The sequence below is a fragment of the Barbus barbus genome, assembly GCF_936440315.1.
Source record: "Barbus barbus genome assembly, chromosome: 30".
NCBI lineage: Eukaryota > Metazoa > Chordata > Actinopteri > Cypriniformes > Cyprinidae > Barbus > Barbus barbus.
In genome coordinates this window covers 700,345-715,000 of record NC_136758.1, presented here as the reverse complement: position 1 = coordinate 715,000, position 14,656 = coordinate 700,345, and the positions used below count along the sequence as shown (strand labels likewise).

The 14,656-nt window shown below is 40.2% G+C and overlaps 1 protein-coding gene across 1 annotated transcript in view; it reads left to right on the top strand.

Annotated features, from left to right (window-relative positions):
• spred1 (sprouty related EVH1 domain containing 1) overlaps positions 1–14,656 on the top strand; it is a 56,448-nt gene that overhangs the window by 31,234 nt on the left and 10,558 nt on the right. The window contains exons 4-5 of the mRNA XM_079385881.1: positions 5,099–5,148; positions 9,054–9,197. Coding sequence (XP_079242007.1) covers positions 5,099–5,148; positions 9,054–9,197 — 194 coding nt within the window. The remainder of the gene's footprint in view (positions 1–5,098; positions 5,149–9,053; positions 9,198–14,656) is intronic.

Below are 14,656 nucleotides of genomic sequence, written 5' to 3'. Positions count from 1 at the left end.
GTGTGTGTGTGTTTATGTGAGTGTTTGTGTTTTATTATACTATATATATGTGTGTGTGTGTGTGTGTGTGTGTGTGTGTGTGTGTTTATGTGAGTGTTTGTGTTTTATTATACTGTGTGTGTGTGTGTTTTATTATAATATTTTTAACAGTATTATTGAACTTTGCATATGTTTTACACACTTAACATCTGTGAGTGCTTATGTTTTATTATACTGTGTGTGTGTGTGTGTGTGTGTGTGTGTGTGTGTGTGTTTTATTATACTATATATGTGTGTGTGTGGGTGTGTGTGTGTGTGTGTGTGTGTGTTTATGTGAGTGTTTGTGTTTTATTATACTATATATGTGTGTGTGTGGGTGTGTGTGTGTGTGTGTTTATGTGAGTGTTTGTGTTTTATTATACTGTGTGTGTGTGTGTGTGTGTTTATGTGAGTGTTTGTGTTTTATTATACTATATATATGTGTGTGTGTGTGTGTGTGTGTGTGTGTGTGTGTGTGTGTGTGTGTGTGCGTGAGAGAGTTTGAATAGAAGTGTGAATCGTGTCATCTGCTATCTGAGCAAGACGACTGAATCCGGTGGAGTAATAAAAATATCATTTACAAATCCACGTTTAACACACTTTCACAATTATTTATCAAACAGATTTTCTGAATTCTATCTATAAACATTTTCTTGTCTTGCTATACTCTCTTTCTTAGTGATTTTGTCTCTTGAATATACGAAAGGTTATGGATGAAATTTGTCGATGCTCTTTACAAGAGTGCGGTAATTTTAACATGTTCAAACTTGAATGAATGTGCAGCTTTCAGTGCAATAGTTTGATTTGTTTCAGCTGTAATAGTTTTAAGGTTAAAACAGCAAGACTGAATTTTCGCGTTGATGCTTCTCCAGGGTTCCCACGCGTCCTGGAAAACCTGGAAATCCTGGAAAATGAATGACCAATTTTCCAGTCCTGGAAAAGACATGGAAAATGAGAGAAAACATAAATTGTCCTGGAAAAAAATCTTGTTGTCCTGGAAAATTATTATTATTATTATTTTAATGTCCTTGGTCATTGCAGAACAGTTTACAAATGGTCTAAACAATTAACGTTAGTAGCAGAAAGCGCTGTGTTCGGGGACGCAGAGTTTTGACACGCGAGTAATCTAGCTGTGACGTAGTGACGCTATCTTGTGTTGGCGGTGGCAGGTGCTTGCTAGAAATTAAGTGCTCGAACGTTTTCAGCAAATGTTGTCTGGTAAGCATGTAAACTAATCTTGTTAACAGGGGTTAAATGGACCGTAGTTCCGTGATCCATACGGAGACAGTCCGCACCGGTTTGCGGATTAGTTATACAATTGAACCATCACAGAGTAAAAGTTTATCAGTTGTACATGTGTTGTCTTGCTCGTTTACACGCTCGAGCAATTTCAAACGATTCCATCGTGAGAAGTGGTGAAATAATTCGGTAACATTACTTGCTCAGTGTTTTCTGTGGACACACACACAGAGAGAGGCATTTCAGAACAAACTCCTTCCTCTTTCACATCGTTTATTTATTTCTTATGTGAATGAAAACCGCTTACTTACTGTTTCGTTGCCCAATGAATCATTTGAGAAAGCGATTCAATGAACCATTCATAAAGACCGTGATTTGCTTCATTCTTAAATGAATAAGCATTTTGAATGAATCGTTTAATAAGAATTACTCTGGTGACTCACTCATTAAGACTGTTATTTGCTGCCACCTGCTGGTGATTTTAGTCATTTTTAAAGTGTTCTTTTCTCTTACTATTCAAAATTGTGTTTTATTTTAAAACATTAAATTCATGATAAATATGGATTACTGATCAACTACGATCCATTTAACCCCTAATGACTGAATACTGTCAATAACGTATACAGTAAATTAAGACAAATTAAGAACAAGGAGGGATGTAAAAAGAGATGGTAATAAAGATACTAGAGCATGTAATGGCATCTGTAACATTTCTGATCTTGAATTACAGAAATAAGCAACACAAATGTCAGGGAGACAGTGCAAGTTTAAGAAGCAATGGAAAGAAGATCCCAGTTCAGGGACTGGTTAGGAGAAGTATCAGGAGATGTGCTAAGGGCATATTGCAAGTTTTGCAGGAAATCCTTTGATGTCGGTAACATGGGTCTGTCAGCACTAAAGAGTCATGAACGAGGGCAAGGCCATATAAAAGTTGCTGTACAAATGAAAAAAGAGACAAAAATGACTAATTTTCTCAGGGAAGGGGCTTCTGAAAACAAGGGACAGGACATTTGTGGACAAACTAAGAAAGACCTACAAGCAACCATTGTAGATGTAGAAAGTGTCAGTCAGAGGCAATGTGCTCAGCTCAGTGTGTGTGTGTATTCAGTGCAGTTCTGGCTTTATAGTTAAGTCATAGCCATAATGTGTATGCTTTTTAAAGACCTCTGGAGGGAAGAATATATTACTTTAGGCCATGAATATGTGATCCATGTCTTTTATTCCCATCGTAATGAAATTTGAAAAGTCCTGGAGTATGAACTCTGAAGAAGAGTGGGACCCCTGTTCTCGTGTTTGCACATCGTGGACCGACACAAAGCTGCACTAAAACAAATCTCAAAGAGAAAAGATTTCATTAATTTCATGATCTTCATTTATTCCTATTATGATGACAGATCACAAAGAGCCGTCTTCACCTAAAAACATATACAATCCAAAAAATGTACAAGTTGTGTGTTCTAGATGAGGAATTTACACCAGTAAAGGTTCCCAGGAACATTAGAAAACAACACGTATCCCCTCTGGCTGTTAAACGCCGGGTAAATCATTTGAAACGTAGCTCTGTCAAGTGAGTAAAAGTTCCGTCATACGTTTCGAAAACTTTTCTGAAGTAAAAATGATGTGTTTGTCGCAAAGACATCCAAAGAGTTATCTACTCGTGAGAAAACCACTTGGGTGCATTATCATCAGGATATTTTAAAGAAATTGAAGAATAAAACTAAAGTTTAATTTAAAGACAATAGACATCATGACTTACTTTAGGGACACACAAAGTGTTTAAAACGTTTTAATCATGTTTAAAACTGTCGGTGTAATTATTTACGGAGAAGTTTTAAGTGAAATGTATATTTGTTCTTTTACAGACACATGCTATCGGTGATGTATGCGTGGCCTGACCGCGCTCGTAAGCTCCTTCTGAGTCTGACACAGAGGCCAGAGGCTCTCTGACGGACGGGCAGGGCGTTTTCTTTTGGTTTAACTTGCTGTCAGTGTAGCTGATGATAGACTTCCACAAGTATCTTATGCTGGTGTTTTAACGATTGCTGTAAGATACACATTTGTTTCACTTTTCTTCTTTTAACTGTGAAACTAACTAGTTTTAAATTCTAATGATAGAAAAACTAGCATATCTAATGCTTTTTTTTTTGTCTTGACTTGTAGGGAAAAAAACAACAACCGTTGTACGTACATGTTTGATGTTTTTTCTTGATATGTATGTGAAAACACTTTAATAACTTCCCTTTAACACAATTTCACCATTTACAGTTTAAACCACATAACATTGGCCCCACACACACACACAGATTACCCGGGTGGATGAAACAGATGGTCTCTTAGACGGGTGGGGGGTGTCCAAACAGGTGTCCAGTTATGGGAGGGGGGTGGTGTTTTATAAGGGGCAATAAATCAATTATTTTGACACAAGGTGCATTTCTTTCTCTCTAGTGTGTTACTACAGGTGGTTTTGCTACTTGTACTACATAATTTCAACACCTCTAACATCAATTCCATGTGACAGTATTAAATCTAGAGTATGATTTCCACAATGAGTAGGTCCTGAAACGTGTTGTCTAACCCCAATAGAGATCAGAATGTCTATGAATGCTGATCCTAATGCATCTTTTTCATTATCGACATGGATATTAAAATCACCAACAATTAGGACTTTATCTGCAGCCAGTACTAACTCAGATAGAACATCAGCAAATTCTTTAATAAAGTCTGTGTGGTGCCCTGGTGGCCTGTATACAGTAGCCAGTACAAACATCACAGGGGATTTATCACCAACACGTGTTTCTCTAGATTATGTTATACGCAGCACCATAACTTCAAACGAGTTATACACACACGCACACTTACACAAGACACACAACACACACTCTCTCTCACAAATACACACATGTACACTCACTCACACACACACAACCGGGTCATAGCACTGCTGGACGCATCACGTCCACACACACACACACACATATGGTTCATTCCATAGGCATAACGGATTTCCACTGTATTTTCTATCCTCTTACTCTAACCCTACCCCTCACACTAAACTACAGGCATTTTCAGATTCTCAAAACACTTCATTCTGTGTGATTTATAAGCTTGTTTCCTCATGAGGATCAAAAAATGTCCCCACAAGGTCAAAATTGACTGTTATTACTATACTTGTACTTTCCACTCACAAACCCCTTGTATTACAGAGCAGAGACGCCGTTATAAGACTATATGATATCAAAGTATTTCATTTAAAGATCAAAAACACACACACATAACAATGTCTGCAGTGAACATATTTACTCAAATAATTGTACAAAATATTATTTGAAAAATGCATCAACATGAAAAAAGTTGACCTTGATTTAAAAAATAAATCTATAAGATAAAAAGATTGAAACTTCAGATAGGAACTTCTTAGTTCTGTAATGGTATTTTACACAATCACAGCATTTGTTGAACGTGACTGAAGGGAAGTGAACACTAGACAGCAGTTCATCAGTAATCTGCTCATTGAGCTGTGTGTCTGCGCTCCGGTTCAGTGCTGTCAAAATAAAAGTCCTGCCAACAGCACTGATGGGCCAAACAGAAAACTCATCAGCTGATGCTGCTAATTAAAGACAAACAGCTGCTGGCCGTGCAGATTAATCAGTGTGTGTGATCTGAGTCATGCTGAAGGGCCTGTCTGACGTCACAGCGCTGCTGCTGTTTAATGCCTCTCACAGTGATTTTACCATGCTTCAGGGAGTCCTTACCGTGGTAAACACCTGGCCTTGAGTGCTAGAAATGCTTTTAACAGTACAGCTGGTCCTGTTTGATCTGAATGTGTGATGTTCACCTGCAGGTGGTGCACCGTACAGCGACACAGACGCTCCTGAAGAGGCTTCATCACAGGTGAGGGACTCACACACTCACACACACGTTTGTTTTTGTGAAAAGTGGGGACATCCCATAGGCGTAATGGTTTTTATACTGTACAAACTGTATGTGCTACTGCCCTACACCTAAACTTAGCCCTCACAGGAAACTGTGCATTTCTACTTTCCCAAAAAAACCTCACTCTGTATGAGTGGGGACATGGGTCAATGTCCTGAAAAGTCACCTTCACCTTGTAATACCTGTGTCATACCTGTGTCATTATACACATTTATGTCCTCATTTGTCACAAAAACGCTCACAAACACGCATGCACGCACACACACACGCACACAGAGAGTCACATAGACACGCACACAACACACACATAGCGAGACACACACACACAGAGGTGTTCATCAACGCAGACTAGTGTGTCTGAAGCCACAGATACCCATGATTCCTCTGTGTGACTGCACACGGGATCACACGCGTGTCTCTCTCTGGTCCTGTGAGGTGTGTGTTGAAGAGTGGAGCACAGCTACAGATCATTAGTGTGAACTAAAGCTATTTAAAACATTTTTGTTAATTAAATTAAAGCTATACAATAATATATAAATATTGAAAACAAGTGAAACTAAAATTAGAAAGGTTCCCTTGGCAACCAACTGAAATAACTTTAGGAACCGGAAATCCATAAAAAATAAATAAATAAAATAAACCTGAATAGTAATATTTAAATGGGGCAAAACTGATAAAAATTACAAAAAATAATTATTAAAATATATAAAATAAAAGCTAAATCAAAATATTAATGAAAATGTAATATGCAGAGGTGCTGTAGTTCAGGAGTCTCAGGATGCTCTGCTACGCCTCTTGTCTGTCTCCTGCTGCGTCGTGTTTGATTCATTCACAGATTAAGAGCTAAAAATGTGCATCCTTTGCCGTGTAGATCAGCCATGATCGGTCCAATCACACACCTGTTGCTAGGCAGCAGGAGAGTTGCGGTGAGCCTGTCTCCATGGTGATGCGGAGCCACAGTCAGTCACACGTGTTCAGAGCAGCAGGTGAGCGACGCTCTGCTTCTGAGTTATAGTAGGGCTACTGACCACCGCCGGGCATGCTGGGAGTTCTGCTCTGTGTACGTGTGCGTCAGCTGGATGTCTATGGTCGTATCATCACGTTATTTCAGTCACGCATGTCATGTGTGTGAACGTCTGACCCGGACTCATCAGAACACACAGACAGCAGATCTGCTATTCTCTCTTCAGATGGAGCACACTGTGTGTGTGTGTGTGTGTGTGTGTATGTGAGTGCGCGAGTGTGTGTAAGAGTGCGTGTGAGTGTGTCTGTGTGTGTGAGTGCGCGAGTGTGTGTAAGAGTGTGTGTGAGTGTGTCTGTGTGTGTGAGTGCGCGGGAGTATGAGTGTGTGTGAGAGTACGTGGGAGTGTGCGTGTGAGTGCTCATGACTGTGAGTGTGCAAGTGTGCAAAAGCACGGGGGTGTGCGTGTGTGAGAGAGTGTCAGTGTGAGTGAGTGAGTCAGTGTGAGTGCATGGGGGTATGAGTGTGTGTGAGAGTGCGTGGGAGTGTGCCTGTGAGTGAGTGTGAGTGTGCAAGTGTGCAAAAGCACGGGGGTGTGCGTGTGTGAGAGAGTGTCAGTGTGAGTCAGTGTGAGTGCACGGGGGTGTGAGAGTGCGTGGGAGTGTGCCTGTGAGTGAGTGTGAGTGCGCATGAGTGTGTGTGAGTGCGCATGACTGTGAGTGTGCAAGTGTGCAAAAGCACGGGGGTGTGCGTGTGTGAGAGAGTGTCAGTGTGAGTGTGTGAATCAGTGTGAGTGCACGGGGGTATGAGTGTGTGTGAGAGTGCGTGGGAGTGTGCCTGTGAGTGAGTGTGAGTGTGCATGAGTGTGTGTGAGTGCGCATGACTGTGAGTGTGCAAGTGTGCAAAAGCACCGGGGTGTGCGTGTGTGAGAGAGTGTCAGTGTGAGTGCACGGGGGTATGAGTGCGTGGGAGTGTGCCTGTGAGTGAGTGGGAGTGTGCATGAGTGTGTGGGAGTGCGCATGACTGTGAGTGTGCAAGTGTGCAAAAGCACGGGGGTGTGCGTGTGTGAGAGAGTGTGAGTGCACGGGGGTATGAGTGTGTGTGGGAGTGTGCCTGTGAGTGAGTGTGAGTGCGCATGAGTGTGTGTGTGAGTGCGCATGACTGTGAGTGTGCAAAAGCACGGGAGTGCGCGTGTGTGAGTGAGTGTGCGAGTGCACGCGCTCGCGTGTATGTGTGAGTGAGTGTGAAAGTGCGCGTGCGTGTGTGTGTGAGAGAGTACGCGTGAGTGTATCTGTGTGTGTGTGTGTGTGTGTGTGTGTGAGTGACTGTGTGTGTGTGTGTGTGTGAGAGCTTGTGAGTGTGTGCGTGTGTGAGTACACGTGAGTTTGTGCGCCTGTGTGTTTGTGAGTGTGCGTGTGTGTGTGTGTGAGTACCTGTGAGTGTGTGTGTTTGTGAGCAAGTGTGTGTGTGTGTGTGAGGGAAGTCACAGGAAGTGTCTCTTAGAAACCACAGGATGGACACAGACCTGGAAACACGCTTCTACTCATGTGACTGCGCACACACACACTCAGTGTTACTCTGTGTCAGTGTGCTATTTCCTCTTTCTGTTTCTTGTAATGTGAGCGCGTCACATGCTGTGGCACAGGCAGCGGTGCACTGATGTGTGTGTGTGTGTGTGTGTGTGTGTGTGTGTGTGAGAGAGAGAGAGACGTCACACAGGTGAAGAGTGACGCTGTCAGATTATGCTGTGATGGGCCGGTTCATGTGGAGGGTTTGGTGTGGCTCATGTGAACATCACTGATCGCTGCAGTCAGAGGCATCACACGTGACTCAGGCATGTTTGAGTGTCTGGATCAGAGCTCCCTCTGCTGGTGTGTTCCAGTAGGCTCTGCTCATGCTGATCCACTCACTCTGGCTCACATGTATTTCAGCAGATGATGCATTTAATGCCCAAGAGCTTTTTAACATCAGGATTTTAGATTTCAGTGTTGATGTACGTGTGTATCTTAGAAAGATTCATTAGTCATACAGCAGAACCAGGTCAAGCAGAAAATTCAAACCGCGAATACTCCGTGTGTCTTCCTGTTTATGAGCTCGTCGAAGCTGCAGCTGTAAATGAACATGTTGCTGTTGATCAGCTGTAATTGTGATTGAGCCTCATGATTTTTTCAATTTTACTGAAAGTGTTAAAGGTATAGTTCACCCAACAATCAAAATGTGTTCACCCTCAGACCATCCAGGAATAGAATGAGTTTTTCTTCATCAGGTTTGTAGCAATGTGTCTCTGCATCAGTGTCTCAGCAATGGATGCTCTGCAGTGAATGGGTGCCGTCAGAATGAGAGTCCAAACAGCTGATAAAAACATCACAATAATCCACACCACTCCAGTCCATCAGTTAACATCTGGAGAAGACCAAAGCTGAAACACATCCAGCATTAAGACGTTTTTAACTACAATACAAGTCCATAATCCATAATAACGCTTCCTCCAGTGAAAAAGTACATCTCCTGTCGTCTCTCACATCAAACTCCAGCCACATATCTTGTCTTATGTCTTGTAAAAGCTGCTTGATCTGTGCAGATTTCTCTCCTGATTCACACCAGAACAGTTTTTCACTGGAGGAAGCGTTATTATGGATTATGGACTTGTATTGTAGTTAAAAACGTCTTAATGCTGGATTTGTTTCATCTTTTGTCTTCTCCAGATGTTAACTGATGGACTGGAGTGGTGTGGATTATTGTGATGTTTTTATCAGCTGTTTGGACTCTCATTCTGACGGCACCCATTCACTGCAGAGCATACATTGCTGAGACACTGATGCAATGCTACATTTCTCCAAATCTGATAAAGAAACAAATTAATCTACATCTTGCTAATGCTTGAGTTTGCTGTGATTGACAGGAGACTGTGTCTGTCGGTACTCCGGTGAGGGACGTCTTCTGTTCTCGTGGTGTCGTGTTTACCGAACCCTTCCACGGCTCTTATGTTCGAGCTCAGCCCTTCGACGAGGCTCTTACTGCCAGCCAGTGGTTCCTGCCTCCACAGGTACAGCACCTAACAGTTACTGTATTCCTACTCAATGTGTTGGAAGTTAATTTCATGTCTAAAATGTAATCAAATACAGTGCTGCATTGTATTTTTGTAGGCTGTAAGTTTACATCACACTGGTTTCCTCCACAAAAACCCAGAAAATAAGCTCTGTGACTAAGTTCACGATTCTTACACTTTTTGTAGTAATCTTCACAAATGAACTCAACGTTCATGAATCTTGAAGCCTAAATACAATTATCCGAAGTAAAAAGCTAAATGTAGGTTATAATCGAACTACAGCACGGTCACATGACTTCAGCATCGCCATCATTAAGATTTAACAACTCTTTCAGTCTTTATTTAAAAACACTGCGTTAGAATAGTTTGATTATAAACGTAATGAAGCAGTGAAAGTCACTAGTGAGTAGATGAGTTTACCTGTTCGCTGTGTTGATCATTTCCCAGACGACCTCTGTAGCCCCATGAACACACTTAGCAAGCATTTTTTTTCAAGACAAGTAAAATCTAAAAATGTTGTAGAATAACTGCACCAGAATTGAATAGCAGGTGCTCAACCGATTGTAGAAGAGGTTCAATATTAAAAAAATCAAACAATTTCAACTCAAGAAGAAAGTGCTAGACTCATTCTACAACCGTAGCTTTGATTGACTTTATTTCTTCAAACACTTTGGCACTTCATCCAGCAATGTCAAGTGTTGCACTTTTGTCTACACAGTAAATTGTGCAGTGTTAAATGAACTTAAATGTAACACTCGGCCCGAGTGTATTTGGTCCCACTCAGAATTGGTGATAAACTGACTCTTGTCATAGTGTTACATTTTCAGAGTTAAATGAACTCTATTTTGAGTAAAAAATGAACACTGCTCAACACTGAATAGTGTTACCAGAGTTTAACACTAGGGGAAATTACTCTAATTAGTGTTAATATTTCACTTATGTAGAGTTCATTTACATTTATAATAGTGACAAATTGTCTCATTTTAAATCCCATTTGGTGTTTTAAAAACAGAACAGAAAACAAGATCAACGACGTCAGATTTGATACATTTATTACAATACTGTCATTCTCAAGAAACACACACAATTACATGCATACATCACGTCTGCATGAAATGACAATACATCACTATATTCAGTACAGAAGCGGTTGAACCTCCTAGCTAAGCAGCTTTGCTCTAACCTCAGCAATACAAGGACCTTCACTTTGCCAACATCTGTTGAACACAGTGGTCTGAATGAAAGTGTACATCTTGTGTAGAATAGTGTTATAAGTGGTGCCAGAAACAAAGGGTGCCTTAAGAAGTTTGTTCACCAAAAATCTGAATTCTCATTAATTACTCACCCTCATGTCAGTCCAAACCTATAAGACTTTTGATCATTTTCTGAACACAAATGAAGATATTTGTAATGAAATCTGGCAGACTTCTATCCTTTCATCAACAGCCTATAACTACATCTTTCAAGGCCCAGAAAGGTGTTAAAGACATCATTAAATTAACCCGTGAGACTCTGGTGATTTAACTTCAGCTTTATTAAGCAACACGAGTGCTTTGTTTGCACAAAGGAAAAAAAAGAATAATTTACCACTTTATGAAAATATGAATCCCTGACAAGCGTACACGAGAGCACGACGACAGATGGGTGTTCTGTTTGAAATTAAAGCAGACATTTTGTGAATGCATGCATAACATTAAGGTTAAACCAGTGGAGTCACATGGATTACTTTAACGATGTCATTACTACCTTTCTGGGCCTTGAATGTGCTAGTTGCGTGGACTCTCAATGTAAGGACAGAAATCTCTCAGATTTCATTAAAATATCTTCATTGGTGTTTTAAAGATGAATGAAAGTCTTGCAGGTTTGGAACGACATGAGAGTGAGTAAATGATGACCGTTTTCATTTCTGGGTAAATTAACCCCATTAAACCATTTGTCAAAGGCATCAAGAGAAGAGATTGACTTGCATGGAATGGCCTGCTGATCAAAACTGAAGTACTGGTGACCTGAATAATTCTTCCCTGAGCCAGGAGACAGGGCTGAGCACTTCCAGCGATGGCTTGAATATGCTCCTCAATGCTTGTTCCACTCTGAAAAAAACAAGCAAATTGCAGAGGACTATCACTGATATGTTAAATTAAAAAACTACAAAAAATAATAATGAAAAACAAACCTTCTAGAAGATATCCCTACTTGAGACGTAGACACTCTTCTGGCCTTGACAAGACACAAACAAAGCATTTTAAGATCATCAACACTGCTATGAAGTTAGTCCTTAGTCACAGTTAAAAACTGCTGTGAAAAGTGGCACAATGAGATTTCTCTCTTCATTTTGTACCTTCAAATGATATTCCTCGTTCTTTAGAAATGCCTCTCTGTATAGTTATGATTCCGGTGCTTCTTAGAAAGACAAAAATACAGAAAAAGGAGGAGAAAGTGTTTTAAAAAAGAGAAAAATACACCAGCTGTATTATGGGCATGTGATCAAAACATTTAAAAGTTGTCAACAATGCATTAAAACTAAAACAGAAACAGTGATACTTACGTAGCCATTTATGAAGAAGGTACAGGAACAAAGGCCCAATTCCTCTGGCACGGTTTTCCTTCATCTTCCTTGCTGGTGATATACTGCAAAAAATATTATTTTAAATATAAAAATTATATATATATCGTTTATATATAAATCATATCGTTATCATATATAAAGTTATTTATATGAAATATGACCTATTCTTTTCTTTAATGTCAGCTGTCAGAATATTGACAGTTTTTCTTTTTTCATTGAGAATCGATCAGACCAGCTTAATTTTTAAATTTAATAATGAAAAAAAAAATTAAAAAGCAAAGCAAAAACTTAAATATGGTATATAAACAATAAAAATACTACTTCAAACAATACTTAATATAAAGATCAAATTAATGTTGTGTTTTTAAGTAGATTTATGAGTTTAACAGTCCCCCAAATGCATAAGTAAAGTTAATAAAAACTTATTGCCATCAATGTGGCTTCAGTAAAGATGCGATGGCGGCGTTCAACTTATTTATCTTCACAGAACTTAATTAATGTCGTCGGCACATATTTAGTCTTTCGTGAGCTGAACAGAAGCAAATATAGAGTTTATATAACAGTCCAACGGTTTACATAACATCATATAATTTATTCAGAGTTACGTATATCTAACGTCGTAGGACATGCTATAAGACATTTCATTCCACAACAACATAACGTGCTATTCATTATACTTACATTCTAACATCAAAGCTGAATACAGCTGAAAATCTAATTAAGATTACTGACATCATTTAAGCTTTATCATTACCACATTGAGATGAAAAAGCACATTTCTCCAACATACTGACTTGCCTATTCAATACCTATTCGATATTTCCGAGCTTAAACCAAAGTTAAAAATAACTACAACTTATGCATTAATAGTAACACAATTAACCTCAAATACTTAACTTATTTTTAACAAATTCATTAAAAGAGCTTACCTTTTGGCGCAAGGCAAAAGAAAATGGTGACGAGACAACTTTTGCTCTGGTCTTCGGGGTTGTCTTGAGGGATGGAGCTTAACAGAGTAAAGTTAACAATGCAGAATTCAACTCTGATTATTTTCACCAACACTAGAGGGCATTTTTCACTATTTGTTGTTAAATTAACTCCTTAAGAGTAAACGGAGAGTAACACTGCTTAATTAACACTGACGATTTTACTGTGTAGAGAACAGTTACTCATGAAGATATTTTGAGCTTGTGTTAAACACAGACCCTATATCAGCATTTAACCAAAAAAACCCATCGACTGCAGTAGGGATGGGCGATACCACTTATTTTGTTTATGATACGATACCGATACTTTTAAAGGCCAGTATCGTTGATACCGATACAATACTTTTAAATTATGAAATTTATTAAATTACTAAGAGTAAAATGGGTAATGATACCCACTTAACTTTATATTTAAAAACATTTTAAAATTCAATACGCCTTAATTGCAACTCTTTAGGTTATATTTTTGTTTACACATGGTTAAGAGCAAGCAACAGCACGCACATCGATCTCAAATCGGTGCTCGACTAAAAAACAAGTAGAAGCATATTAAGAATGCAAAGTCGGCAACACCAAAGCTCCAAAAATATTTTATTAAAAAACATTAGATGCCTGCATGCTCGATACGTCACACACTATGCGATAGTTTTTTAATAAAATATTTTGGATATTTTTGGAGCTTTGGTGTTGCCGACTTTGCATTCTTAATGTTTACACATGGTTAAAATATGTTTACTGTTGTGATAATAACCATGTAAATCGTACTCTCTTACTAACATAACTAACGTCTTGCTTAAGACAATAAGGGGAAAACTCCTTTTTCTCCGATGACTGAAGCCTTTTCAATAACGCAGTGTAACTGCATGGCCATTGGTTCGTTCGGTGAAATAAAAACGAACCACGAGCTGCACGAGCCTATGGCAACGAATCCCATCAGAATGGGCGGGGCCATCTGGCTATTTAAGCAGGCATTTTGCCATAGGATCCTCAGGTTACTTCGACTGAAGTGCCGACTGAGTCGTGCAGCTACATAGCATGGCCAGCACTCGTTCCCATATCTCAGGGAGCCAAGGTTACGTTAGTAACTGAGTACGTTCCCTATCGATACTTCACTCGTACTGTGTCTTGCTTAAGACGCTAAGGGGAACCAGTACAATCCCGCCGTGCTATGCTAGAGGAACGACTAATATTTGAACTTGCCTTAAGCACCAGAAAGGGGCCCAGAGGGACCACGTATTTTGCAGGATAACCCCCGCAAACTCCTAGAGGTCCTAGATTATAAAACCTGGTACATGTGGATGGCGAGGCCCAGCCGGCCGCCGCACAAATCTCTGCAATGGACACACCACTAGACCACGCCCAGGAAGAGGCGATGCCTCTAGTTGAGTGGGCTCTTAGTCCCATGGGGCATTGTAGGCCCAAAGAAGAGTACGCTAGCGCAATAGTGTCAATTATCCATTTGGAAAATCTCTGCTTTGTGACCGGAGCCCCTTTGGGGCGGCCACCGAAGGATACAAAGTACTGTTCTGTCTGCCTGAACGGGGCGGAACGCTCAATTTAAAATCTCAAAGCCCTGATAGGGCAGAATAAATTCAACTTTCATTCATTCACTTAAGATATGTAACATGCCTTGGCCTCAGGACGACCAGGGAGTTGCCAGGCCTGAATTTGAGGCAGGTGGGGCTCACAGAGAGTGCCTGCAGGTCTCCCATATGCTTTACCGATACTAACGCCTCTTCAGTGCCCTCAACACCATGGACAGATCCCATGTAGGGACGGTGATGGGGCGAGGCGGGTTAAGCCTCCTAGACACCTTCAAAAACCGAACAACTAGGTTGTTCTTGCCCACTGACTGGCCAGCTATAGGAGCGTGAGAGGCTGCTATGGCTGCTACATAGACCTTG